Consider the following 27965-nt stretch of genomic DNA (forward strand, 5'->3'; position numbering starts at 1 on the left):
TATGCCGCCCCTCTCCAGAGACTCGGGGCGGCTAACAGCAATAATAAGACAGCGTATAACAATAATCCAATACTAAAAACAATTAAAACCCATTATAATAAAAAATCAAACATACATACAGACATACCGTGCATAAAATTGTAAAGGCCTAGGGGGAAAGGGTATCTCAATTCCCCCATGCCTGGCAGCAGAGGTGGGTTTTAAGTATCTTACGAAAGGCAAGGAGGGTGGGGGCAATTCTAATCTCCGGGGGGGAATTGGTTCCAGAGGGTCGGGGCCGCCACAGAGAAGGCTCTTCCCCTGGGTCCCGCCAAGCGGCATTGTTTAGTTGACGGGACCCGGAGAAGACCCACTCTGTGGGACCTAACAATGTCGGTTGGCGGGCCCCAGGGGGAGAACCTTCTCTGTGGCGGCATCGACTCTCTGGAACAAACTCCCCCCGGAGATCAGAACTGCCCCTACTCTTCCTGCCTTCCATAAACTCCTCAAAACCCACCTTTGCCGTCAGGCATGGGGAAACTAAACATCTTCCCCTGGGAACGTTGAATTTATATATGGTATGCTTGTGTGTGTGTGTGTATGTTAGTATAGGGGTTTTTCTTAAATTTATAATATTTTAATTAATTGGATTATGTATTGGATTGTCTTTTCACTTGTTGTGAGCCGCCCCGAGTTTTCGGAGAGGGGCGGCATACAAATCCAAATAATAAATACATAAAATAAATAAACTGGTCGCTGGGATTCGTGCAGCAGAAGGCGGTCCCTGAGATAATCTGGTCCGGTGCCATGAAGGGCTTTATAGGTCATAACAGTTTGGGCTCATGCTCGCGTGTGACACTTCTACACATGTGCAGAAGCGTCCTGGGTGGGTGGGCGGAGCCTCCCATCGCTGGCACTACTTGACTTAACAACTGGGGCAAATGGGGACGTACAATGTGCAAAAACCCATTCAACAACTGTCTTGCTAAGCAACCGAAAATTTGGGTTCCATTGTGGTCATAAGGCAAGGGCTACCTTTTATTTATTTATATATTTGTAACCTGCCTTCATTGTTTTTGCAAGGGGGCGAATATATTCAGTACATCTTCCTCATCTTGTTTTCCCCACAGCAACAATCCTGTGTGGGCCGAGAGAGAGTGTTTGGCTCAAAGTCACCCACCTGACTTTCATGGCTAAGCCAGGACTAGAACTCAAGTCTTCTGCTTTCTAGTTTGGTGCCTTAACCACTAGACCAAACTAGCTGTGTTTAATCAGTTAATATTCTGCAAAAGCTATAACAGTATCTTGAAAAAGCAATAGCGAAAAAGATAAAACAGATAGCACAAAACCCAAATACTGTAATTCAAATCACAATATAGTACGGTGGATTAGGTGAATACACTTTAGATTCTCCATGCTAACATTGTCATCTTTTATAAATGGAATGTGAAATAATGACATTCAGTTATAATACTACGTAGTGAAAAATTCTAGACGTAAATAGTGGATTTGAATGAAATTGTTGTTCAAATTATTTAATATTCTCTTGGGGTGTTCTTGGTAAGGCTGAATTCATATCAGAGACTTTGGGATTTGCAGTTCCTCATCACAGCACTATATCTCCTTTATCTTGGATTTGTGCCGATCATCAAACTACAACAAACTGTTGGATATTTTTCTTTTTCTATTTGTTTTCTTAGAACGAGCAAGAGGGTTTAAAATGACTGCATGTGTCTGCGTATTCCAATAGTTCCACAGAAAGCAGAAGTTGACTTTTTAAAGTCTTACTTATTTTTGAAGGCTTCGCTTGTAATTCTAACCCAAAACAGGAAGATTATTCACAAGAAGCCCATTTTGGGTCTGCTAACTATAGAATACCGGATGCTACTAATAATTGATGGGGGTTGGGAAGAGCAGGTGAAGAAGACATGTCTATAGTCACCATATATGCACATGTATATATATATATTGATTGAGGGACAAACCTATCAGATATCTGCATCTAGAACTGAGCTATCTTGGTTAAAAACAATTTGTCTCAAGTATTCTTAGGTGCTGTATTTTTCAATATAGATTAGAGACAGAGTGGCACAGTGGTTAGAGTGCAGCACTGCAGGCTTCTTCAGCTAACTGTGTATATGTTTGGTTTTATAATAAGGGTTTTTAGTTGTTTTATTATTGGATTGTCACATGCTGTTTTTATCATTGTTGTTAGCCGCCCCGAGTCTACGGAGAGGGGCGGCATACAAATCCAATAAATTATTATTATTATTATTATTAATTTTGTTATTATTTTTATTATTAACTGCTAGCTGTAGTTCAGCATTCAAATCTCACCACCGGCTCAAGGTTGACTCAGATTGTGGGGAGCAATGTGCTGATTCTGTAAAGTGCTTAGAGAGGGCTGTAAAAGCACTATGAAGCGATATATAAATCTAAATGCTATAATGCTATATAAGGAGCTTCCTTTTGCCATACTATATATTTGGTCCTTTTCTTCCCTATCTGGAGTTGCTCAGAGTTAGAATAGAATAGAATAGAATAGAATTTTTATTGGCCAAGTGTGATTGGACACACAAGGAATTTGTCTTGGTGCATATGCTCTCAGCGTACATAAAATAAAATATACATTTGTCAAGAATCATGTGGTACAACACTTAATGATTGTCATAGGGGTCAAATAAGCAATAAGCAGTTAAAGCTGGAACTTGACCTATCTAGAGTTGGATGGCCCCTGTGTGAGAGACCAGAAATTTGAGGATGGCCTGGTCTGCAATAGGAATTCAATTCAATTCAATTTATTAGATTTGTATGCCGCCCCTCTCCGAAGACTCGGGGCGGCTCACAACAGTAATAAAACAATATTACTGTATAGCGAAACAAATCCAATATTAAAAGAAGCATATAAAACCCTATCATATTAAAAAGCAAACAGCACATACATACCAAACTTAAATATAAAAAATATATAAAAAGCCTGGGGGAAAAGGTGTCTCAACTCCCCCATGCCTTGCAGTATAGATGGGTCTTGAGCAATTTACGGAAGACAAGAAGGAATGTAAGCCGAAGGGTTGGATTTCCATGTCCAAGGCCAGTGGAAGAGGCTGACTTGCTTCCACTTATGGGGTTTGAAGAACTGAGGAGTTCCAGATCGTTTTAGGTAATTAGTCTGTACTGAGGGGAATTGGCATGATTTTTTTAAAAAAATTCTACTTGTCTATCCTATTCCATTGCTGATGGGATGCCAGATAGCTGTTTCAAGGAAATTAAGGTCTTCCACTAGCTGCTTCAATTCAAAAGAATTAGCTCCTTCTTTGTGGGGATCCTGGCCTGATTAGCAGGGGACGTCGCCTCAAGTTGTTGCTGACTAGCATCAGGTCTTTATCCCAAAGGTGCTTTATTCAGGAGGCAACTGGACTTTCTTGTTTTTTTTCTTTTGAAGAGGTTTTGCTTCTCATCCAAGAAGCTTCTTCAGCTCTGACAGGATAGTGGGAAATTGAAGGACTTCTATTCCTTGCAGACGGCCGGTAATTTGCATCCTTTCAGAGCAATGGTTCTCAACCTGGGCGTCGGGACCCGTTTGGGGGTCAAACGACTGTTTCACAGGGTGTTAGGAACTAAAGCTTTTATTCTGGCGCCTTGTAACATATTTTTACAATCCGACCAATCAGGCGTTTACAGTGGGGGTATCCCTCTGACCTTCCTGCCAATCAGGTTAAAGCTCTGTTGGGATAATTGGCGCTAGACTTATGGTTGGGCCTCACCACCACATGAGGAACTGTATTAAGGGGTTGCGGCATTAGAAAGGTTGAGAACCACTGTTTTAGAGGGTCGTTGAAGGACTTGGAGCACTTATCTGTGTCCTCAGGATCACCTGAATAGTACTCCTGTTTTATGTGATCTGCAATTTTTCTCTGGAAATCCATGGTGTGGGAGTAGAGATGGATTTGAAAAATGGAATTTTTCTCTGGAAATCCATGGTGTGGGAGTAGAGATGGATTTGGAAAAGGAATTTTTCTCTGGAAACCCATGGTGTGGGAGTAGAGATGGATTTGAAAAATGGAATTTTTCTCTGGAAACCCATGGTGTGGGAGTAGAGATGGATTTGGAAAAGGAATTTTTCTCTGGAAACCCATGGTGTGGGAGTAGAGATGGATTTGAAAAATGGAATTTTTCTCTGGAAACCCATGGTGTGGGAGTAGAGATGGATTTGAAAAATGGAATTTTTCTCTGGAAACCCATGGTGTGGGAGTAGAGATGGATTTGGAAAAGGAATTTTTCTCTGGAAATCCATGGTGTGGGAGTAGAGATGGATTTGAAAAATGGAATTTTTCTCTGGAAACCCATGGTGTGGGAGTAGAGATGGATTTGGAAAAGGAATTTTTCTCTGGAAACCCATGGTGTGGGAGTAGAGATGGATTTGAAAAATGGAATTTTTCTCTGGAAACCCATGGTGTGGGAGTAGAGATGGATTTGGAAAAGGAATTTTTCTCTGGAAACCCATGGTGTGGGAGTAGAGATGGATTTGAAAGATGGAATTTTTCTCTGGAATCCCATGGTGTGGGAGTAGAGATGGATTTGGAAAAGGAATTTTTCTCTGGAAACCCATGGTGTGGGAGTAGAGATGGATTTGAAAAATGGAATTTTTCTCTGGAAACCCATGGTGTGGGAGTAGAGATGGATTTGAAAAATGGAATTTTTCTCTGGAAACCCATGGTGTGGGAGTAGAGATGGATTTGGAAAAGGAATTTTTCTCTGGAAATCCATGGTGTGGGAGTAGAGATGGATTTGGAAAATGGAATTTTTCTCTGGAAATCCATGGTGTGGGAGTAGAGATGGATTTGGAAAAGGAATTTTTCTCTGGAAATCCATGGTGTGGGAGTAGAGATGGATTTGGAAAATGGAATTTTTCTCTGGAAATCCATGGTGTGGGAGTAGAGATGGATTTGGAAAAGGAATTTTTCTCTGGAAATCCATGGTGTGGGAGTAGAGATGGATTTGGAAAATGGAATTTTTCTCTGGAAATCCATGGTGTGGGAGTAGGGATGGATTTCTAGAGAAAATTTGAAGACCACAGGAACCAGGAGCACTACTCAAGTGACCCTGAGGACACAGATAAACTTCCAAGTGCTTCAACGACCCTCTAAAAGGATGTCTGCCAGGAATATAAATCCTTTCATAACCCACTATCCTGCCAGAACTGAAGAAGCATCCTGGATGAGAAGCAAAACGTCTTCAAAAGAAAAAACAAGAAAGTTCAGCTGCCTCCTGAAAAAAACACCTTTGGGACAACCAAGACCTGGATGACTGAGAATCTCTACAGACTATCAGGTCTGTGTGAAGACCCATTTATGATTTGATGATGGACAAGCAGACAGGCTTGATTTAATTACTGAAACTCAAATTTTACCTTTTCAGAAACATGCTCAGGCAGGTTTCAGATCCCGCACCAATATTGATTCTAGGACTTGGGTTGTATTGACTTATTCTTTTCTATATCCAAGATCTCTGTAATGAGGTAGCAGGTATGAATGCCTATATGTTAGTTTGTACCTTAAGGGTAAGTAAAGGGACTTGTGTATATTGCCTATCTTCCTTTGGGATCCCTCCTTGGGCTCTTGGGTCCTGGCCTTGTGGTGGAGATCTTGGTACTGGACAGTATAACTGAGCAAGCAGAAAAATGGGCCATTTTTGCCCGTTTTTTCACAAAAATGGGGCTGGGTTTTTTTGCCAGCATCCAGAATCTCTCTGCCGGCTTCCCAGACCCTCTGTTCAAAAATTGGGGGGGGGGGGGGGGCCTTCAGGACAGCCAAAATGGCTATATTCGATGTATAGGATGCAGCAACATTTCCACCCTCTTTTGGGGGGGGGGGGAAAGGTTACTTATTACTCCGAAAAATATGGTATTCTTGTTTAAACTTGAAGCTGCTATTATGTGCTCTGGATCTTATCTTTATCCTAGATCACTTCCTGGTTGCGCCTATTGCTGTCTGTATCCATCACAGAACTAGAAAAATCAAATGTTCTACCAGGTCACTGTTGGATTTAAATGGTTTCTCATGGGTGGTTAGAGATTTCCCAGGCCACATGTTGTGTGAATTGGTCAGGGGCCTTGATTATTCCTGGTAAAAAGACAGCATCTCTGACCCTTAATGAATCATTGCTGAATAGCTTCTCCGTACTGAAGGAGCGGGTCCAGCAGTCACATGGGGTTGCTCATGTCCAATCCGGTGGAACTGAGCCTAGTGTTAAAAAAGCTTGCCGGATCCGCCCCTTCCCCAGAATTCGCTCAGTTCGCATATCCTGCGGTTGTATTGTGATAGCTCGTTCAACATTCTAACACCTTCCCTTCGATCTTTCCCTTCAAAAGTAGTAAGATTTATTTGTTCTTATTTATTTACTTGCACTAATAGCGCCAGCCGTTTGTGGCTCGGCTTTTTTTCTTGGGAGAAGTTGCGGTTTCGTTTTCCCCCGGCTGTCTTGCCGTGTACGATCCCCGCTGCCGCTTGTGGATTCTTTTAATCCTTTGGCCTGGAGGTCTTGGTGCAAGTATTGATTCATTGCTATATTATTGTATTATTGATAAAGGGCTTAAGAAATACCTCCTGCGGAGTGAGACGCTTGTTCTAGTCTCCTGGACTTAGTCGATCGCTTCCCCTTTAAGAACTTCCATTACGGAGCGATTTTTCGGCGCGAAGGCCTTCGCGCCCTTTTTAAAATTAGGTCTCTCGTGTTGGCCTCCTGCCAGCCGCGTAGGCCTCAGTCCACCGCGTGGATCCCGGAGTGGGCTTTGGGACGCTCAGGCTTAATTCTCCACCGGCTAAGCCTCCAACCAGAGTGCCTTGGTTACTTTAATTAAAGTTTAGGGAGGCTGGCCACGCTGTATTTGGGGGCACGAACTCTGGGTTTGCCCAGATTGTCCTCAAGTCTCAGCAGCTCCGAGGCCTCGGAGCAGGATCCATTCCTCTTGGGAAGCCTTTGAAATTCTTCTCCCTAATTATTCAGTTATTTGGCTCAGCCTGGTCTTCTGCTAATTGTCAGACTATGGCTACCTTTCCCAAGAGAGGCACAACTAAAGGTCCCAGAGAGGCCAGGCCTACAGGCGATGAGATTACCAGTATCCCCCAGGCCTCGTCCTCCTCTTCTTCAGGGGCCCGCCCCTCGACCAAGGTCACCAGGGCTGAGAAGAGAAGGGACCTAGCCCTACAAAGAATCCATGATAAATCAGCAAAGCGTTTGAAAGTACAGGCCCAAGTACTCAGTAGTCAAGACCCCCCAGAGGCTTCTAGTCTGCCTCCTTCTGGGGTCCCTGTGTTATCTCTGGATGAGCCAAACCTAGACAGACCCCAACCTAACCTATGGGGAATAGGTCCAGAGGAACCAGATATTATTGAAGATTCCCCCCAGCCAGGATCCTCCCAGGCCTTCAGGGATTCTTCTGCCATTCCTGCTGATATTTCTAGTTTACCTCCTGAATTCCAATCTATTTTTTCTGTGTTGTCCAAGGCCATTGATGCTAAACTCTCTACCATCAATGAGCTTCCCTTACCTCCTCCTCCTCCTCGTCCCTCCCGCCCCTTGGGTTCTTCCCCAGCGGTTAGAGCTCCTATTCAGGATGATTCAGATTCCTCTCAGGACGAATATGAGGATATGGAGGAGGATGAGGATCCCTTTCAAGGCCTCTCAGATGATGAGGAATCCCAAATAAAGGTGCCTTCTCCAATTACTATTTTTCCTTCTCAATTGTTCAAATCTCTCCTCCTCAAAGCTAGAATTTCTACGGGATTGGCGGCCCAGGAGAAACAGGCCTCCACATCCACTGACCCCCCGGAGGAGAACTTACCTTACTTCACAGAGGAACAGGAGGATAACGAGGTAATTCCTATGCCTAAATTGTTTAAAGATGCCTTACTTAAGCAGTGGGATTTCCCAGCCTCTGGGCTTAATCCCTCAACCAAGGATAGAAAATTGTACAAACTTTCCTCTTCCTATGAGGAGCTCCTATCTTTTCCAAAACCGGATGAACCGGTCAAGATCCTTCACTCGGCGGCTGCTGTGCCAGGCGAAGCAGAGGAAGTCCTCCGCCCAAAGGACAAGCGGATTGAACAAATGCTCAAAAGAGGATTCACCGCAGATTCCTGGGCCATTAAAAGTTCTGCAGCGGCTTCCTTTTTCTCCAGAGCCATGCTTCTCTGGCTTCGCCAACTTCAACAGCATATTCCTCCCGATGACTTGAGAGGTCAACAAGACGTCAACAAGGTCTTTGCAGCTGCTCAGTACGTGGCTGATGCCACTTTACAATCTACTAGATTTTCTGCTAAGTCTATTGCAGCTTCTACAACGGCAAGAAGACTCCTATGGATTCGCCCTTGGCAAGCGGGAGTACGCCAGAAGTGGCAGTTATCCCTGGGACCCTTAAAGCGCGACCTTCTTTTCGGTGATCTTCTGGATCCACTCCTCACGGAAACCACAGACAAGAAGAAAGTTTTGGGTCCAACCACCAAAAAGGCTACCAAAACGCAGTCCTTTCGTCGCCCAGGGCGTCAGCAAGACCAAGCGGCTTCCTATCAGAGATCTCCAGGTCAGTATTCCCCCCGTTTTCGTTCCCAAGGTAGGAACTCCAGGGGCAGAGGGTTTCGCTTCCAAAGGGGAGCGTCCTCTAACAGGGCTTCAAAGAAACCTAGATGGTAATTTTTCCTCAATTCCCATAGGTGGTCGCCTGGCCCATTTCGCCTCTAATTGGCGTCTCACCTCCAAGGACCCCTGGGTCATTGACACTGTTCAAACAGGCCTTCTTTTAGAATTTATCTCTCCCCCCCCGAAACGTTTCATTTCCTGCCCTTCTCCCAGGTCCTCCTCAGATTGTAACCGTATGGAGGAGGCCATTTCCCACTTATTGTCCATCAGAGCCATCCAACCGGTTCCTCCCGGTCAGAGGGGTCTAGGTTTTTACTCCATCCTATTTATGGTTCCAAAATCCTCCGGAGGTTGGAGAGCTATTTTGGATTTAAAGAAGCTGAACCTATTCATCAAATATAGGAAGTTTAAGATGCACTCCTTATCATCTATTTTGGCCGCCATCCACACGGGAGATTTCATGGTCTCTTTAGACCTTACTGAGGCTTACCTCCACATTCCTATAGCCAAATGCCACAGAAAATTTTTGCGTTTCTCCTTTCAAGGCAGGCATTTCCAGTATAGGGCGATGCCATTTGGCCTCTCCTCGGCCCCTCGGGTTTTTACAAAGCTCTTGGGGTCCCTGGCGGCCTATATCCGGGCGTCTCCCATCCACATTTTATGTTATCTTGATGATATTTTGATTCATGGGAACTCCCTAGAGAAAGTGAAAACAGACCTTTCTGTCACCATGTCAGTCCTTCAGGACCATGGATTTTCCATCAACTTTGATAAAAGTCATCTCCAACCTTCCACATCCATTTTACACCTGGGATCCATTATTAATTCAGAATCCTCCCAGGTCTTTCTCTCTCCCGAGAGAAAATTCAGTATAGGGGAGTTAATTTCTTGCATTCTATCTAAACCTTCAGTATCCATAGTATCCCTGTCTTCCCTTTTGGGGAAGATGGTGTCATGCATAGGCATCATTCCCTGGGCTCGCCTTCATGCTAGGGAACTACAGTGGCTCCTATTACCCTTTCAGAGATCGGGGCACAGCAACTCAAATCGTCGCATTGTCATCCCTCCAATGGTTCGCAGATCCTTCAAGTGGTGGAAGTCTCCGGCCATGGACAAAGGATCCCCGTTCAGGTGCCCGGATCAATTTGTCATCACCACAGATGCCAGTCTATCGGGATGGGGCGCCCACGCCCAGGGGATGATAGCCCAGGGCACGTGGTCCCCGGAGGAAGCTTCCAAGCCAATCAATTGGCTAGAGTTAAGAGCCGTTTCCCTGGCTCTGAAGCATTTCTCTCCTCGCATTCCCAACCGGCACGTTCTCATTCTCACCGACAACATTGCCACAAAAAGCCATATCTGCAGACAGGGGGGCACGAGGTCCAAAGCCCTCATGAGGGAGGCCCTCAAGTTAGGCCTTTGGGCGGAAAAACATCTTCGGTCGCTCCTAGCCGACCACATCTCGGGGAGCCTCAACGTCCAGGCGGATTGGCTATCTCGAGCAACGATAGACCCAGGAGAGTGGAACCTCCATCAGGACCTGTTCCATCAAATCAGCCTCAGATTCGGCCTACCAGTCCTGGATCTCTTCGCGACCAATGCGAACGCCCAACTCCCTCGCTTCTTTTCCAGATTTCCATCCCCGGGAGCGGAAGCAATCAATGCCCTCCGGAGCCCATGGCCTCCAGGCCTACTCTACGCATTCCCTCCAATTCCAATTCTCCCGGATGTGATTCACAAGGTCCTCACCGAGAGGGCCCGAGTAATCTTAATCGCCCCTCATTGGCCCCGCCGGCCCTGGTTCGCGGATCTCCAACAGTTGTCCGTCCAGGACCCTTGGCGACTCCCCGTTTCGGGGGATATGCTGCGGCAGGGGGCCTCATTCCATCCAGACCCGGAGTGGTTCCACCTCACCGCCTGGCTGTTATCAGGAGAGACTTAGAACTGCGTGGTCACGACCCCGATACAGTGGAGGTCATTTTAAAGGCCAGAAGGGGTTCGACCAATCGAATCTACGACCACACGTGGTCCAAGTTTCACCAGTGGTGTCTACAGGAAGGCCTTTCTCCCCTGTGCATTCCCATACACAGAATCATTTCCTTCCTTATGCAAGGTTTCCATAAAGGACTTTCCACCAGCACCCTCCGGCGTCATCTGGCGGCAATTTCCTCTGTCCTAGGGGGCCCCCGCAGACAGCCTCTCCGATCCTTCCCAGAGGTTCAGGAATTCCTCAAGGGCATAGCCAACCTTAGACCTTCCAAGGTCCACAGGTATCCATCCTGGGATTTGCCACGGGTTCTCCACTCCCTCACGCAGGCACCATACGAACCCCTAAAATCGGCATCCCTCAGATACCTATCCTTTAAAGTAGCATTTCTGGTGGCTATTACCTCTGCCCGACGCATTTCGGAGCTGGCTGCCCTCTCAATCAGACAGGACCTTTGTCAATTCCATCAGGACAAGGTAGTCTTGCGACTGGACCCCACCTTCTTACCCAAGGTCAGTTCCATGTTCCACAGAACTCAGGATATTGTCCTACCTTCCTTCTGCCTCCAACGAGACCATCCCTTGGCAATTAGATGGCACACCCTGGATCTCATTAGAGCGCTGAGAATCTATATCCAACGCACAGGACCCTTTCGGAGGTCAGAAGCACTGTTTATAGCCTATCACCCCAGAGTCATGGGTGCCAAAGTGTCTTCAACAGTGATAGGCCGTTGGATCAGAGGGACTATATCTAAGGCCTATGAGTCGGCCTCCCTCTCAGTTCCAAGGAACATCACAGCGCATTCCACCAGGAGCGCAGCCACTTCGGCCGCTTGGGCAACTCAAGCCCCGTTGGAGGAGGTCTGCAAAGCAGCCACTTGGGCCTCGCCAAATTCCTTCATCAGGCACTACAAGATTGATTCATACGCTTCAGCGGACGCTGCCTTCGGCAGAAGGGTACTCCAATCCGTTATCTCTCACGATAGCAATCTAATCCCACCCTAGGGACCATCTATTGGGTATGTCCCATGTGACTGCTGGACCCGCTCCTTCAGTACGGAGAATAGGCGTTGATTGCTTACCTGAACGCCTCTTCTCGTACGGTGAGCGGGTACAGCAGTCACTTCCCGCCCTTGTATGTGTCTTCTTTACTTTCCTATAACCTTCTTCCTCTAACAATGAGAGTTGAACACTACAGAGCTTCACAGCTGAGCCTAGTCTATGGATTCGCGAATTCTGGGGAAGGGGCGGATCCGGCAAGCTTTTTTAACACTAGGCTCAGTTCCACCGGATTGGACATGAGCAACCCCATGTGACTGCTGTACCCGCTCACCGTACGAGAAGAGGCGTTCAGGTAAGCAATCAACGCCTATTTTCTCTGCAGCTCATCCTTGATGGCTTTTTGGTTTTCACAGAGCCACCAAAAGATGAATAATAATAATAATTAATAATAATTTATTAGATTTGTATGCCGCCCCTCTCCGAAGACTCGGGGCGGCTCACAACAATAATAAAAACAATATTATAGTAGAACAAATCTAATATTAAACAACATATAAAACCCTATCATTATTTAAAACACCAAACAACACATTCATACCAAACATAAAACAAAGTATAAAAGAGCCTGGGGGAAAGGTGTCTCAACTCCCCCATGCCTGGTGGTATAAGTGAGTCTTGAGTAGTTTACCAAAGACAGGGAGGGTGGGGGCAATTCTAATCTCTGGGGGGGAGTTGATTCCAGGGGGCCGGGGCCGCCACAGAGAAGGCTCTTCCCTTAGTCGATGGGACCCAGAGAAGGCCAACTCTGTGGGACCTTATCGGTCGCTGGGATTCGTGCGGTAGCAGGCGGTTCCAGAGGTACTCTGGTCCAATGCCATGTAGGGCTTTAAAGGTCATAACCAACACTTTGAATTGTGACCGGAAACTGATCGGCAGCCAGTGCAAGCCAGAAGCAATGAAGCTGCAGAAGCAATGCTTTTGAAGTGCAAGTAGAGAACAATGTAGTGTGAATCTGATTGAATACTGTGAGGATATACTGTATGCCATGACATTAAATGAGTCAGACAGTTCTTACTGCTCCTTATTACATCAAGAGATTGTTGTCCAGCTGCCCTTTGGGAAGACTAATTCCTTTCTCAGTAAGAATTACCATCTGGCCACTATGATCAATTAGCAAAGCATTTTGTTCAATTTGAATCATTAGGGCTGACTCCCTGTAATGGCCTCCTGTTGGAGTTTTATTAGCTCAAATATTATCTTCTCTCCTGCCCACCCCCTCCAAAATGAAGTCATAGTTCCTCCAGAGAGAATTTGGAAGATGAAACTTCTAGGTTTTTTCCAGCATTTTCAGCATATTACTCTATTTTTAATTGCTTAATTTTTAAGCCACTGGAAGGGAGGGAGGGTGGATAGATGGATGGATCCTGGTAGATAAAACTTGGTGAATTAAAGAAAGGAAGAGAAATTAATAGTATTTATCCTATTCTACAAGAATGGTGGAAGGTCTTAAGCATAAAACTTATCAGGAAAGACTTAATGAACTTAATCTGTATAGTCTGAAGGACAGAAGGAAAAGGGGGGACATAATTGAAACATTTAAATATATTAAAGGGTTAAATAAGGTCCAGGAGGGAAGTGTTTTTAATAGGAAAGTGAACACAAGAACAAGGGGACACAATCTGAAGTGAGTTGGGGGAAAGATCAAAAGCAACATGAGAAAATATTATTTTACTGAAAGAGTAGTAGATCCTTGGAACAAACTTCCAGCAGACGTGGTAGATAAATCCACAGTAACTGAATTTAAACATGCCTGGGATAAACATATATTCATTGTAAGATAAAATACCGAAAATAGTATAAGGGCAGACTAGATGGACCATGAGGTCTTTTTCTGCCGTCAGACTTCTATGTTTCTATGTTTCTATTCTGCAAGTTTATATTTTCCAGAATTTCTGCAACTAGCTTTCCACAAGGGAGGGAAGTTTCAAGATCCAAAGGGGAGAATTTTCTTATTATCTTATAAAAATAATCAACATTTATCATATTAGTTTGATAGCTAATAGTATTCTAACCTTTTTTTTTTTTTAAAATCAGCTTTTGGGTAACATTTGTTTAAATACCATGTGTATGAGGTCATCTCATTTTTAATATTTTCACATCACAAGCAGTGTAACTGAGCAAGCAGAAAAAGGCCCCCCGGCCCCCCTTTTTACTTTAAGAGCTACCCTTCTCCCTCAGATGGATGAAGCTCAATATTTTCACCTCTTTTCTCCCTTAATTTTGGAATTTAGGGCGGAAGAAAAACTAACTACAGGATTAAAACTTTTTAAACTGTAAAAGTTTAAAAAAATTTAAAAATTCTAATACCTTCCCCATCATTGGGTTCACCCACTTTTTGAAAGCAACTTACTGGCAACTCTCAAAGTTGATAGCATTTGCACTTTCTTTCTGTGTGCAACATGTGTACAAGAGCATGAATTGACATATAGCTCTGTATACACTGTTGAAATTATATGCTTACCTATACTTACCTGGCAGAGGGGATACCTTGATCATCATGGAATCTATATGCTTACCAACAAGAAATCCATAAGATTCTTCTTGGGCAGACATAAGAAAACTAGAAACATTTTATAATAAATATAATAATATACAGTGATATCTCATCTTGCAAACGCCTCGTCATACAAACTTTTCAAGATACAAACCCAGGGTTTAAGATTTTTTTTGCCTCTTCTTACAAACTATTTTCACCTTACAAACCCACTGCCGCCGCTGGGATGCCCCGCCTCCAGACTTCCGTTGCCAGCAAAGCACCCATTTTTGTGCTGCTGGGATTCCCCTGAGGCTCCCCTCCATGGGAAACCCCACCTCCGGACTTCCATGTTTTTGTGATGCTGCAGGGGAATCCCAGCAGGGGAATCCAGCAGCGCAAAAATGGGCACTTTGCTGGCAACGGAAGTCCGGAGGTGGGGTTTCCCAGCGAGGGGAGCCTCAGCGAAATCGCAGCATCGCAAAAACACAGCGGTCTGGAGGTGGGGTTTCGAGGACTTCGGTGTTTTTGCAATGTTGCGATTTCACTGATGCTCCCTTCGCTGGGAAACCCCACCTCCGGACTTCCGTTGCCAGCGAAGCGCTCTTTTTTGCGATGCTGGGATTCCCCTGCAGTATCACAAAAACACAGAAGTCCGGAGGTGGGGTTTCCCATGGAGGGGAACCTCAGGGGAATCCCAGCAGTGCAAAAACGGGTGCTTTGGCTGGCAAAAGGTGTGAATTTTGGGCTTGCACGCATTAATCGCTTTTCCATTGATTCCTATGGGAAACATTGTTTTATCTTACAAACTTTTCACCTTAAGAACCTCGTCCCGGAACCAATTAAGTTTGTAAGACAAGGTATCACTGTATAATGAAAAGTAAAGGCTGGGCAAACACACCATCTATACTTGTTTGATTGCAATCCCATTGAATAAAGAGAGACATTGTTTTGCATGAACATGGGTTGGAAAAGTCCTAATCGTATGTAGAATCTTTCAGAAACAAAGATGGATTTTTATTGAATAAAGCAATATTTTTATAAGAATGAAAGCAAGCAATTCATACAATGTTGTATCAGTAAGAGTAATGTAAAAACTGAACGTATACTTTAATACGTATCCGCATTATAAAGATTAGGAATGCAAAATAATTTCCATGTGGACTCAGCAGATGTTTGCAATGAAAGATAAGCTTTCAGAACTGAGTCCAGTTACCTTTCATAGCTTGGGTAATATAAGCAGCTCAAAAGAAAATAAATGAAAATATGAAATCATAACTTCAGAGGTTAGCATTTTTTCTTCCTTTTCTCTTCCTTCCCAAGCCCCATTCATATGATGCCATATATTTTAAACTATCAAGGATGAGAATATCTATTATTAATGATTGTTGTAAGTTAATTTATTTATTTATTTATTATTTATTTATTACTTAGATTTGTATGCCGCCCCTCTCCGAAGACTCGGGGCGGCTCACAACACGTGGAAACAAATCATAAATAATCTAAACAGATTTAAAATATTTAACGATTTAAAAAAGACCCCATATACTAACAGACATACACTCAGGCATACCATATATAAATTAAACATGCCCAGGGGAAGATGTTTCAGTTCCCCCATGCCTGACGGCAAAGGTGGGTTTTAAGGAGTTTCCGGAAGGCAGGAAGAGAAGGGGCAGTCCTAATCTCCGGGGGGAGTTGGTTCCAGAGGGCCGGTGCCGCCACAGAGAAGGCTCTTCCCCTGGGGCCCGCCAACCGACATTGTTTAGTTGACGGGACCCGGAGAAGGCCCACTCTGTGGGACCTAATCGGTCGCTGGGATTCGTGCGGCAGTAGGCGGTCTCAGAGATATTCTGGTCCAGTGCCATGAAGGGCTTTAAAGGTCATAACCAACACTTTGAATTGTGACCGGAAACTGATCGGCAGCCAATGCAGACTGCGGAGTGATGGTGTAACATGGGCATATTTAGGGAAGCCCATGACTGCTCTCGCAGCTGCATTCTGCACGATCTGAAGTTTCCGAACACTTTTCAAAGGTAGCCCCATGTAGAGAGCATTATAGTAGTCGAACCTCGAGGTGATGAGGGCATGAGTGACTGTGAGTAATGAGTCCCGGTCCAGATAGGGCCGCAACTGGTGCACCAGGCGAACCTGGGCAAACGCCCCCCTCGCCACAGCTGAGAGATGTTTTTCTAATGTGAGCTGTGGATCGAGGAGGACGCCCAAGTTGCGGACCCTCTCTGAGGGGGTTCCGATATCGGCATATTGCCCCCAACAATCTGGGTCCTCGTCTTAACCTGAACAAGACAATAAAATTGCAAATAGGATTTGCATAACTGTTCTTATAGGGCATGCTGTATGGGGGAAGTAATAAGCAGAACCTTGTATCGCGTGAAGATCACACATTATTATTTGCTTTATTGATGCAAGAGTTGGACAAATTATTCCATGTGATTATGATTTATTTATTAAGAAAATGTGTATGGCTGCCAGTTCACTTATGGTGACTTATGATTGCTTTTCTTTTGATCTTTGACAATAAATAATGTTTCTACTTGTCCCATTATATGGGAGTTAATGGCTGAAAAATTAAAATGTAGTCAGCTACCAGTTGGAGCTGTACATTAGTAGCAGAACACATGCATTACATAAACAATATTCTTGGAATTATTGGCATCTCAAAGACTCTGAGAACATTCAGACAGCTAAAAGTAATTAAGTTTAAGTTTTATTAGATTTGTATGCCGCCCCTCTCCGAAGACTCAGGGCGGCTCACAACAACAGCAATACAATATACAAAGTACAAATCCAATATAAGTTAAAAGCAATTTAAAACCCATAAATATTAAAAACGATCATTACTACACAATCATACCATTCTCATATATTACAGTCAGAAAACAGGTGGTGCTGGGGGGACAAGATAGTTATTCCCCCCATGCCTGGCGACATAGATAGGTCTTCAACATCTTATGGAAGGCAGGAAGAGTAGGGGCAATTTGAATCTCTGGGGGGAGTTGATTCCAGAGGGCCGGGGCCGCCACAGAGAAGGCTGTTCCCCTGGGTCCCGCCAAACGGCATTGTTTAGTCGACGGGACCCGGAGAAGGCCAACTCTGTGGGACTTGATTGGCCGCTGGGATTCGTGCGGCAGAAGGCGGTCCCGGAGGTATTCTGGTCCGATGCCATGTAGGGCTTTATAGGTCATTACCAGCACTTTGAATTGTGACCGGAAACTGATCGGCAACCAGTGAAGGCCGCGGAGTGTTGGTGAAATGTGGGCAGATATTGGAAGCCCCACGATAGCCGAACATTTTTCAAAGGAAGCCCCATCTAGAGAACGTTGCAGTAGTCGAACCTCGAAGTGACGAGGGCGTGACTGACTGTGAGCAGTGACTCCCGGTCCAAATAGGGCCGCAACTGGTGCTCCAGGTGGATCTGGGCAAACGCCCTCCTCGCCACAGCCGAAAGATGGTGCTCTAATGTTAGCTGTGGATCGAGGAGGATGCCCAAGTTGCGGACCCTCTCTGAGGGGGTCAATAATGCCCCCCCCCAGGGTAATGGACGGACAGATGGAATTGTCCTTGGGAGGCAAGACCTACAGCCACTCCGTCTTGTCAGGGTTGAGTTTGAGCCTGTTGACACCCATCCAGATCCCAACAGCCTCCAGGCACCGGCACATCACTTCCACTGCTTTGCTGACTGGACATGGGGTGGAGATGTACAACATACAGGGTTAGATAAACCAATATAGCAATAGCAGCAGCAATAGTTAGACTTATATATCGTTCCATAGTGCTTTGCAGCACTCTCTGAGCAGTTTACGATATCAGCATATTGCCCCCAACAATCTGGGTCCTCGTCTTACAACCTTTGAAGACTGAAAGGCTGAGTCAACCTTGGGACAATCAGAATCAAACTCCTGTCTGTGGGCAGAGTTAGTGTGCAAATACTGCATTCTAACCACTCCACCACCACAACTCCTAATATCCTAATTAGGTACGAGGCAAATTACAACTACTATGAATAGTAGTGCTCCATAGTGCTTTGCATAGCCCATGGTAAAGCATCTGACTTGCATTTTATTCCTGCCATTTTCAATTATAGGGTTTTAAACTACAGACTTAGCAGCAAGAGTTGAGGTTTAAAACATTGGAAAGTTGTCAGCCAGAACACACAGTACTGTATCATAATCATCGGAAATAAAGTCATTTTGCTTCATTTCAGGCCTTTGGGAATGCAAAGACAGCTCACAATAACAACTCGAGTCGGTTTGGGAAATTCATTCAGGTCAACTACTTGGAGAATGGCATCGTCCGAGGGTAAGTGCTGTACCCATGCCCCCACCGTCTCATCCAGTTGTAATTCTCGTAATGGACAATAGAATTCAAAAGAAAAACTAGTCTCTGCATTCATAAGCAATTATCTCAGCGGCATGCTGCGTTCTGTCTTGAAAAATATTTGTATAGATTCATAATGTTGTGGTTAGCTCTGGCCCAGCTCCTACCCCAAGGACTGTGGATGTGGGGGAGACATCCACATGCTGCAGGCCTGTGTCCCGTCCCCCCCGGTGGAATCTGATGATGAAGGCTCCTCTGACCAAGAAGACATGAGTGACAGGGAGGAGGAGAGTGTGGCAGACAGCTCAGAAGGAGATCAATTATCTAGCTCCTCCTTGGATTCAGAACAAGAGTTAATGATACAGCCATGCATGAGGAGAGGGATGCATAGGCAACAACAACTGAGAGATTATTATCAAAGAAAATGAGGCCACCTGTGGTTGGGTGGGGCTGTGGTAATTAGTGAGGCTGCTATAAATAGCAGCCTGTGGGTTTGCCAATTGTGGAGGATTATCTTATCCTTGTGTTTCATGACTGCTTTGCTGACTTTGATCTTTGTGTGCTGATTTTTTCACGCTTTGAAACTAAACCAGAGCAAAGTTTGTTTCACTTTGTGAAAGAAGAAGGACTGTGAATTGCCTCACAGCTGCAAGCTAAGTATCACAGAACAGATAAGGGACTTGTACAAATTACCAATTTTGTTTGGAGACAAGTGCTCTTTGCTATACAAAAAGAGTGCTCTGTTTATTTGCATTTTCTGTATAAAGAACATTGTTTTGAATTTTCAAACGTGTGTGTGTCTGAAATTGCATCTGTGCATTTTTGGGAGGATTCTACCAGAGAGCTCGACAGAACACATAATGTCTGCTTTTGCACTGTTGTTTCTTTTCTTGGCTCCCAGGGCTGTGGTTGAAAAATATCTCCTTGAAAAATCTCGCTTGGTGTCTCAGGAAAAAAACGAAAGGTAAGGGGTTATTGGACTAGGTAACAGAGACTTCCTTTTTGCTTCATCCAGGCAGCATAATCAGTGGCATTCATTTTTCACTTTAAAAAAACCCCCAGTATTGTCAGGGTTCCAAGTAACACCCCCAAACCCTGAGGCTTGAGTTTTCTCAAAGTTCCATTTTATTACAGATGTCATATTGGCATATCTGGGAAAACCCGAATCTGAAAGCTTCCGGGTTTCCCCCACAGCCCCCAAAAGAAAGTCCAAATCCCTGCCCAGCACCTACATTTTCATCACACGGTTCAATAAATTCAACATCCCAACTGAACATGGGTTCCAGTCACACCTCTCCAGGTGCAGGGCAGAGTGGCATTGACTCTCTGAGAAAGGAATGTTATTTTGACTACATTATCTCCCTAGCTTCATCCAATCCCACCCTTCCCAGTTTCCTACAGCACTGCTTTTGGCAGGCTTGAAGATCCAAGGCCCAAAATGGTTTCCAGGCCTGACAAGTATATACCAAACAAGAAAGCAGAAAGAGATTGATTGTTTTTGTTTATAACTGTATTAATATTCAAATGACATGGTATCAGAATTCTGGAAAACCAGGTTTGACCTGGTTATTCATCCAGCTGAATTTGTTTCATTTGATTTGGGGGGGGGGATCTCATTTTTTAAATTGGTCTTTCTTTGCAACACACTGTTGTTTCAAAGCAAACGTGTCAAATCATCCTTCGTGACTCCATAGAGAAGCTATTAAGATCTACGGGCTACAAGAATGGTGGAAGGTCTTAAGCATAAAACGTATCAGGAAAGACTTAATTAACTCAATCTGTATAGTCTGGAGGACAGAAGGAGAAGGGGGGACATGATCGAAACATTTAAATATGTTAAAGGGTTAAACAAGGTTCAGGAGGGAAGTGTTTTTGATAGGAAAGTGAACACAAGAACAAGGGGACACAATCTGAAGTTAGTTGGGGGAAAGATCAAAAGCAACATGAGAAAATATTATTTTACTGAAAGAGTAGTAGATCCTTGGAACAAACCTCCAGCAGACGTGGTTGGTAAATCCACAGTAACTAAATTTAAACATGCCTGGTATAAACATATATCCATCCTAAGATAAAATACAGAAAATAGTATAAGGACAGACTAGATGGACCATGAGGTCTTTTTCTGCCGTCAGACTTCTATGTTTCTATGTTTCTATCTGTAAACATTTCAATATCTTTAACAAGAAAGAGGAGAATGAAGGTTAAAGTTGGGTTTACAGCTCTCTAGGTCCCAACGAAACAAAACAGCTCTTAATTAGTGAACACTATTTAGAATCCTCAGCCATCTCACCTGAAAATAAACAGTAGAGTATTTTAAAGACAAACCATACAAAGCGGCTCCTTTAGAATTTCACCTCTTTAAGATGTCAGCGAGAATTGTTGGCAAAACTTCAGGATACCAAATAATTAATATACAGTCTTTTAGCCCGGAAGCTCATCACCAGTGGATTTAGAAAATATGTTATAGCTACCATCATAAAATGTTTGCTGTAGGCAAACTTACCAGTATGCTAAGCATGCTGAGTTACACAATACCCACATAATGAGCACAAATTAGAATGGTTGTTAAAATGGGGGGACATGATCGAAACATTTAAATATGTTAAAGGGTTAAATAAGGTTCAGGAGGGAAGTGTTTTTAATAGGAAAGTGAACACAAGAACAAGGGGACACAATCTGAAGTTAGTTGACGGAAAGATCAAAAGCAACATGAGAAAACTGAAAGAGTAGTAGATCCTTGGAACAAACTTCCAGCAGACGTGGTTGCTAAATCCACAGTAACCGAATTTAAACATGCCTGGGATAAACATACAGTGGAACCCCGACATAAGAGCTGCTCTACTTAAGAGCAACTCGAGATAAGAGCTGGGAGGGGAGAGATATTTTTGTTCTACTTACAAGCCCAAATTCGAGATACAAGCGCCAAGGAGCTGTCTCCTGAAGCCAAACGCTAACTTCCGCGTTCGGCTTCAGGAGACAGCTGCGAAGCGGCGCGCGTGTTTTAAAAGGTTGCAGCCGGCCTGGGGGGCTCGGGGGGGTGCTTGCAGCTTTCTTTCTTGCTCTTTTTCTTTCTCTCTTTTACCTTCCCTTCCTCTATTTCTTCTTTTCTTTCTCCTTCCCACCTTCTTCCCTCCCTCCCTTCACTCATTCCTCTCTTACTCTCCCCTTTCATAAGTTTCCTTGCTTCCTTCCTCTGTTCCTGTCCCTTCCCTCTTTCCTTCCTTCCTTCCCACCCTCCGTCCATTCATTCACCCATTCCTCTCTTGATCGCTTAAAGCCGGTCCCTGGTGCAAAAAGGGTTGGGGACCTCTGTCCTACAGGATTGGGTGGCAGAGAAGTTGAACATATGTAAATTTAAAAGTTTAAGAAAGTTTACAAGTTAAGTGAAAGAAACTTCATTATTCATTTATATGTACATGTACATTTCTTCATTAAAAACATGTCTTTCTGCATAATTTAGACTAACTTTGTGAGTTTTTTGAGGGCTGGAACCAATTAAAATTATTTACATTAATTCCTATGGGGAAAAGTCGTTCGAGATAAGAGCTGCTCGACTTAAGAGCCCAGGTCCGGAACGAATTAAACTCGTATCTCGAGGTACCACTGTATATCTATCCTAAGATAAAATACAGGAAATAGTATAAGGGCAGACTAGATGGACCATGAGGTCTTTTTCTGCCGTCAGTCTTCTATGTTTCTATGTTTCTATTATTTCTTCCCATTCCAAAGGACATTCCAAGTATGGCCCACCTTTGCTTTTTCTGAACAGATAAATACATTTTCAAAACAATACACCGGATTGCATTCATCTCTACTTAGAATGCTAACAAACCATGTCAGTTTAGAGCATGCCATAATTCTATCTTCTTTTATTTTGATTAAAAATAATTTTACAAAGGGAGTCTATATACTTTTGTGTAAATAAATGTGAGCTGAGGAACAGGGTATGGATTTGTCAAGAAAGATGTCTGAAGGCATTGTCCTTGTTGGATATGTTACTAAAGAGCATATTGAATACTTCAACAATTGAAAAGAGTTTATAGATTAAATCATTTCAGAGTAAAAATGAATCAGAATAAAAGGTAGCACTCCACTTGGAAGGAATTCCATGCTACTGATGCCGTCAACTAAAAGGCCCTTGCGTTCCTTACTTCTGTACAAAAACCAGATTCTCAAAAGCTGATATTAATATTGGATTAAAGCTCCATTTTCACTGGCAGAAGGTTGCAAGGGGCTGTCCCAGCTGAAAATGGAGATTAGGAGCCTGTTTTCCCTGGCAGAGGCGCTACGGATCCTTCACTCTTTCCAGGGTGGCCCAGCGGGCCAGATCTAAGCATCCCATGGGCCAGATCTGGCCCCTGGGCCTTGAGTTTGACACCCCTGTTTTAAAGGATTCTTATAGATCACAGATGTGTTTGGTATTAATTTTAGGTGCTCTTGGTGATTTTACTGAAGATGCCCAGGTAAGAATAATGGGATTGGGAGTCAGACCAAAGTACTGTTAATGGAAGGCTGGTGTGTTTGTTTCTGTAGGAACTACCATGTGTTTTATTATTTGCTGCTTGGTGCCAGCGAGGAAGAGCGCAAAGAATTCCACCTCAAGCAGCCTAAAGACTACTTCTACCTCAACCAGGTATACAAAGGCTTTTTTGTCCTGACTTTGACTGACAAATGCAAGGCTTAGCTATATTTTTCACCTCAGGAAGTGAAGGGAACTCCAAACAGGCCTCCTTTGTTCCTCCATGAAAAACTGCAAAGATCTTACTTAAATCCGAAGTTGTATGTCTTGTTGCATGTAAAATGCTACAGAGCTGTTGAACATCCTTTAACGATTTAAGGCTTCTTTAAAAAAAAACCTAGGATTTTGTTTTAGTCACATGTTAGGAAAATATTTTTAATAAGCAGACAAATAGTATACTAAAAAAAATTCAAATTAATATTTTGTTTGTTTGTTTACACAGAAAAGTAAACCAAGATTTTTTAACTTTGTGAAACTAAATGTGGAATTAGATTTACCTATTGCTGATTTAAGGGGGGAAGTGTCTTATGCTGTAATGAATGGCTTGGAAGGGAAGAAAAATTGTGCTAGCACTGCTAGGTCTCTTTCTCACCATCTGACACACTTTTTTTCCTCTTGGAAAACATTTTTAGTATGGGCAAATACTTTTTAGTTCTACCAAGTAACTTTGGTAGGAAACTGATTAATCTATTCCTTTTAAATTTGCTTTAGGTACTAAAATAATCATAATTCCACTAAGGGATTCAAAGCAGAGGTGGGGAAGAACAGCAGGAGTTCAATCCTGGTCTATTATATTTGACGTTATACTCTGCTTTTTCATGACACAGGCTAAGTTAACGGTCCTTCTACTTGGTCCTCTTCTAGCAACGGAGAATTTGTTCCTTTATTAGTCCCTTCCCCACTTCTACAGCTGCTGTCAAAAGGAATTGCCATAGGACAATTGTGGTAAATTTTGTTGTTAGTGGACATTCCTACTTACACTTGCTAGTTTGGATTTATTCACAGCATAACTTGAAAATTGAAGATGGAGAAGACCTCCAGCATGATTTCGAACGGTTAAAGCAAGCCATGGAAATGGTTGGTTTTCTCCCAGCAACAAAGAAACAGTAAGCTATACTTCAGCTGCCTCCTTCCAATTTTCAGACAAGTAGAATAGAATAGAATAGAATAGAATAGAATTTTTATTGGCCAAGTGTGAGTGGACAAACAAGGAATTTGTCTTGGTGCATATGCTCTCAGCGTACATAAAATAAAATATACATTTGTCAAGAATTATGTGGTACAACACTTAATGATTGTCATAGGGGTCAAATAAGCAATGAAGTAGCAATATTAATAAAAATCTTAGGATATAAGCAACAAGTTACAGTCATACAGTCAACATGGGAGGAAATGGGTGATAGGAAGGATGAGAAAAACTAGTAGAATAGAAGTGCAGATTTAGTAGAAAGTCTGACAGTGTTGAGGGAATTATTTGTTTAGTAGAGTGATGGTGTTCGGAAAAAACTGTTCTTGTGTCTAGTTGTCTTGGTGTGCAGTGCTCTGTAGTGAGGTTTTGAGGGTAGGAGTTGAAACACTTTGTGTCCAGGATGTGAGGGGTCAGTAAATATTTTCCCTGCCCTCTTTTTGACTCTTTGACTTTTTGAAGGATACACCATATATTACATGATGTCATTTCCATTAATGTGCAAACAAAGCTATATGAAACTAATCGAAAGGCAGAAAATTATGTTAAAAACTCGTAGGCATTAACTCATGCATAAATAAATATACATTCTTATCACACTCTAATGGACAAATGTATACGACAGTCAGTACACATATTATTCATCTGAAAAAATACGTGATCCTGTTTTTTACTTTCACAGAATTTTTTCAGTGCTTTCTGCTATTCTCTACCTGGGAAATGTTACATACAAGAAAAAGGCAGCAGGTCGAGATGAGGGGTTGGAAGTGGGACCCCCTGAAGTGCTAGACATTCTCTCACAGCTTCTGAAGGTACCTCACATCTTTCTACGTGATTATTGTCTTGGACGGACACTCTGATCATTGGGTACAAAAAGAGATCATTAGCTTTACCCTTCTTAAATAGCATTGAAAAAGGGCATATAAAACTACAGTGGTGCCTTGGTACTCAACTGCTTTGAAACTCATCAAATTTGGTACTCAGTGCATTTTTATGTTAAAAGTTTGACCCAGTATCCATCATTTACTTGCTTCTCAACATGCAAGCTACAATTTGTTAGTTGCCTTGTACATAGACACATAGAAACATAGAAGATTGACAGCAGAAAAAGACCTCATGGTCCATCTAGTCTGCCCTTGTACTATTTCCCTTATTTTTATCTTAGGATGGATATATGTTTACCCCAGGCATGTTTAAATTCAGTTTGGATTTACCAACCATGTCTGCTGGAAGTTTGTTCCAAGCATCTACTACTCTTTCAGTAAAATAATATTTTCTCACATTGCTTCTGATCTTTCCCCCAACTAACCTCAGATTGTGTCCCCTTGTTCTTGTGTTCACTTTCCTATTATGACATTGCTCCCTATGGGAAAAATTTGTCTGGTACTCCAATTTTTTGGAATTCATTGCACCTCCTGGAACCAATTAATGATGAGTGCCAAGGTACCACTGTATACTGAAAAGGTAAAATAAGTATTTTGTTTCTGTACTTACATTTGCAACCTACATTTTAAAACTTAAAAAGCAAGCAAACATTTAAGCTAAATAGATACCTGAGCAGGGAAGGAAAAAATGTGCACTGTTAACCCTCCTGCCTTCAGAAAAAGTCAGAAGTGCTAAGCCAAAACAGTAGAAACAAAGAAGACTGACGGCAGAAAAAGACCTCATGGTCCATCTAGTCTGCCCTTATACTATTTCCTGTATTTTATCTTACAATGGATATATGTTTATCCCAGGCATGTTTAAATTCAGTTACTGTGGATTTACCAACCACGTCTGCTGGAAGTTTGTTCCAAGGATCTACTACTCTTTCAGTAAAATAATATTTTCTCATGTTGCTTTTGATCTTTCCCCCAACTGACTTCAGTTTGTGTCCCCTTGTTCTTGTGTTCACTTTCCTATTAAAAACACTTCCCTCCTGAACCTTATTTAACCCTTTAACATATTTAAATGTTTAGATCATGCCCCCCCTTTTCCTTCTGTCCTCCAGACTATACAGATTGAGTTCATTAAGTCTTTCCTGATAAGTTTTATGCTTAAGACCTTCCACCATTCTTGTAGCCCGTCTTTGGACCTGTTCAATTTTTTCAATATCTTTTTGTAGGTGAGGTCTCCAGAACTGAACACAGTATTCCAAATGTGGTCTCACCAGCGCTCTATATAAGGGGATCACAATCTCCCTCTTCCTGCTTGTTATACCTCTAGCTATGCAGCCAAGCATCCTACTTGCTTTTCCTACCGCCCGACCACACTGCTCACCCATTTTGAGACTGTCAGAAATCACTACCCCTAATCCTTCTCTTCTGAAATTTTTGCTAACACAGAACTGCCAATGCAATACTCAGATTGAGGATTCCTTTTCCCCAAATGCATTATTTTACATTTGGAAACATTAAACTGCAGTTTCCATTGCTTTGACCATTTATCCAGTAAAGCTAAATCATTTATCATACCAGTACTCCTTGGAGAGGATATTTCATGAAATTGTTGCTGTCATTGGACCCTGATCCAAACAGATCCATGAAATCTTGGTCTGTGAATGCATTTGGAGCAGGATTGAATGCAATTTGAACATTGATATTCTAGAAAAGGTAGACTTTTAAGTAGTCATGATCCAATACAGTCATGTTTCAGGGCATATGGCAGACCAATCATGGGAATCAAGTCTATTAGGAAATGAATGGGAAAAAATAAATAAAAGTCTATGAACATTTGCATGCTAATGTTGATGTGCTAATGGAAAGTTATCAGTAAGATGTTACGCAATTACAAGTGAGATGTTTTGTAATCCAAAATCTGTTGCATTATCATCTTTCCCTTTTAAAAGGGAGATTTTATATTTGTATTTATATTTGCACTATCTTGCTTCAGAGCTTAAGATTAAAACCAATCTGCAGCAACTTTATAGGAGCTGGATAAGTAGACCCTACAGGAATTTTGATTATCAAAATTACAGATCATTTTCATCATTTCCTGTATTTCCTTGTCAGGTTGTTAATCTCAGCTCTTTTTCTCCCAGGTGAAACGTGAAACCTTAGTGGAAGTATTGACAAAAAGAAAAACTGTGACAGTGAATGATAAACTGATCCTTCCATATAGCCTCAATGAGGTGAGTTCCTAATGATAGAGAAGGATTACCGGTAGTAAGGTTCTTTAAAATAAAATAAAATAAAAAAAAATTACAGATGGCCCAAATTCAAGGGCAACTTTATTTTTTCATATATAATATTTATAGGATATTTTGCAACAATTCTGAGAGCAATAAAGCTATTAAAATTCAGAAACACCAAAAGAAAACAAATCTATATTGCAGTGTCAAATTTCCAATTGCCAGAGTTTAATTATTGCTTAAGTAGCATATTTTTTTTAAAGTACAGTGGTACATGATACGAACCCCTCGCCATACGAACAATCCGAGATACGAACCCGGGGTTCAGAAATTTTTTGCCTCTTCTTCCGAATTTTTTCCGTCTTACGAACCTGCCGCCGAGAAGCCCCGCCGCCCAGCTGTCGCTTTTTCAAACAGCCGGGGGGCTTCTCAGTATCCTCCCAAACCCGAACACCAAACTTGAACTTCTGGGTTCGGTGTTCGGGAGGCCGCCGAGAAGCCCTCCTGCTGTTTCAAAAGACGACAGCCGGGCGTCGGGGCTTCTCGGCGTCCTCCTGAATGCCGAATCCAGAAGTTTGGCAAAAGTTCAGGTTCGGGTCACCGCCGAGAAGCCCCGCCGCCCGGTTGTCGTCTTTTGAAACAGCCGGGGGGCTTCTCAGTGTCCTCCTGAACCCGAACG

The 27965-nt window shown here is 43.0% G+C and overlaps 1 protein-coding gene across 7 annotated transcripts in view; it reads left to right on the forward strand.

The window, feature by feature from the left end:
• Positions 1 to 27965, forward strand: part of MYO9B (myosin IXB) — a 116963-nt gene that overhangs the window by 18208 nt on the left and 70790 nt on the right. For all 7 annotated transcript variants that reach the window (XM_070747748.1, XM_070747766.1, XM_070747783.1 and 4 more), the window contains exons 3-8: positions 18360 to 18454; positions 19374 to 19436; positions 23006 to 23105; positions 23997 to 24097; positions 24860 to 24989; positions 27197 to 27286. In XM_070747748.1, the coding sequence (XP_070603849.1) occupies positions 18360 to 18454; positions 19374 to 19436; positions 23006 to 23105; positions 23997 to 24097; positions 24860 to 24989; positions 27197 to 27286 (579 nt within the window). The remainder of the gene's footprint in view (positions 1 to 18359; positions 18455 to 19373; positions 19437 to 23005; positions 23106 to 23996; positions 24098 to 24859; positions 24990 to 27196; positions 27287 to 27965) is intronic.

The sequence above is a fragment of the Erythrolamprus reginae genome, chromosome 1 (genome assembly GCF_031021105.1).
Source record: "Erythrolamprus reginae isolate rEryReg1 chromosome 1, rEryReg1.hap1, whole genome shotgun sequence".
NCBI lineage: Eukaryota > Metazoa > Chordata > Lepidosauria > Squamata > Dipsadidae > Erythrolamprus > Erythrolamprus reginae.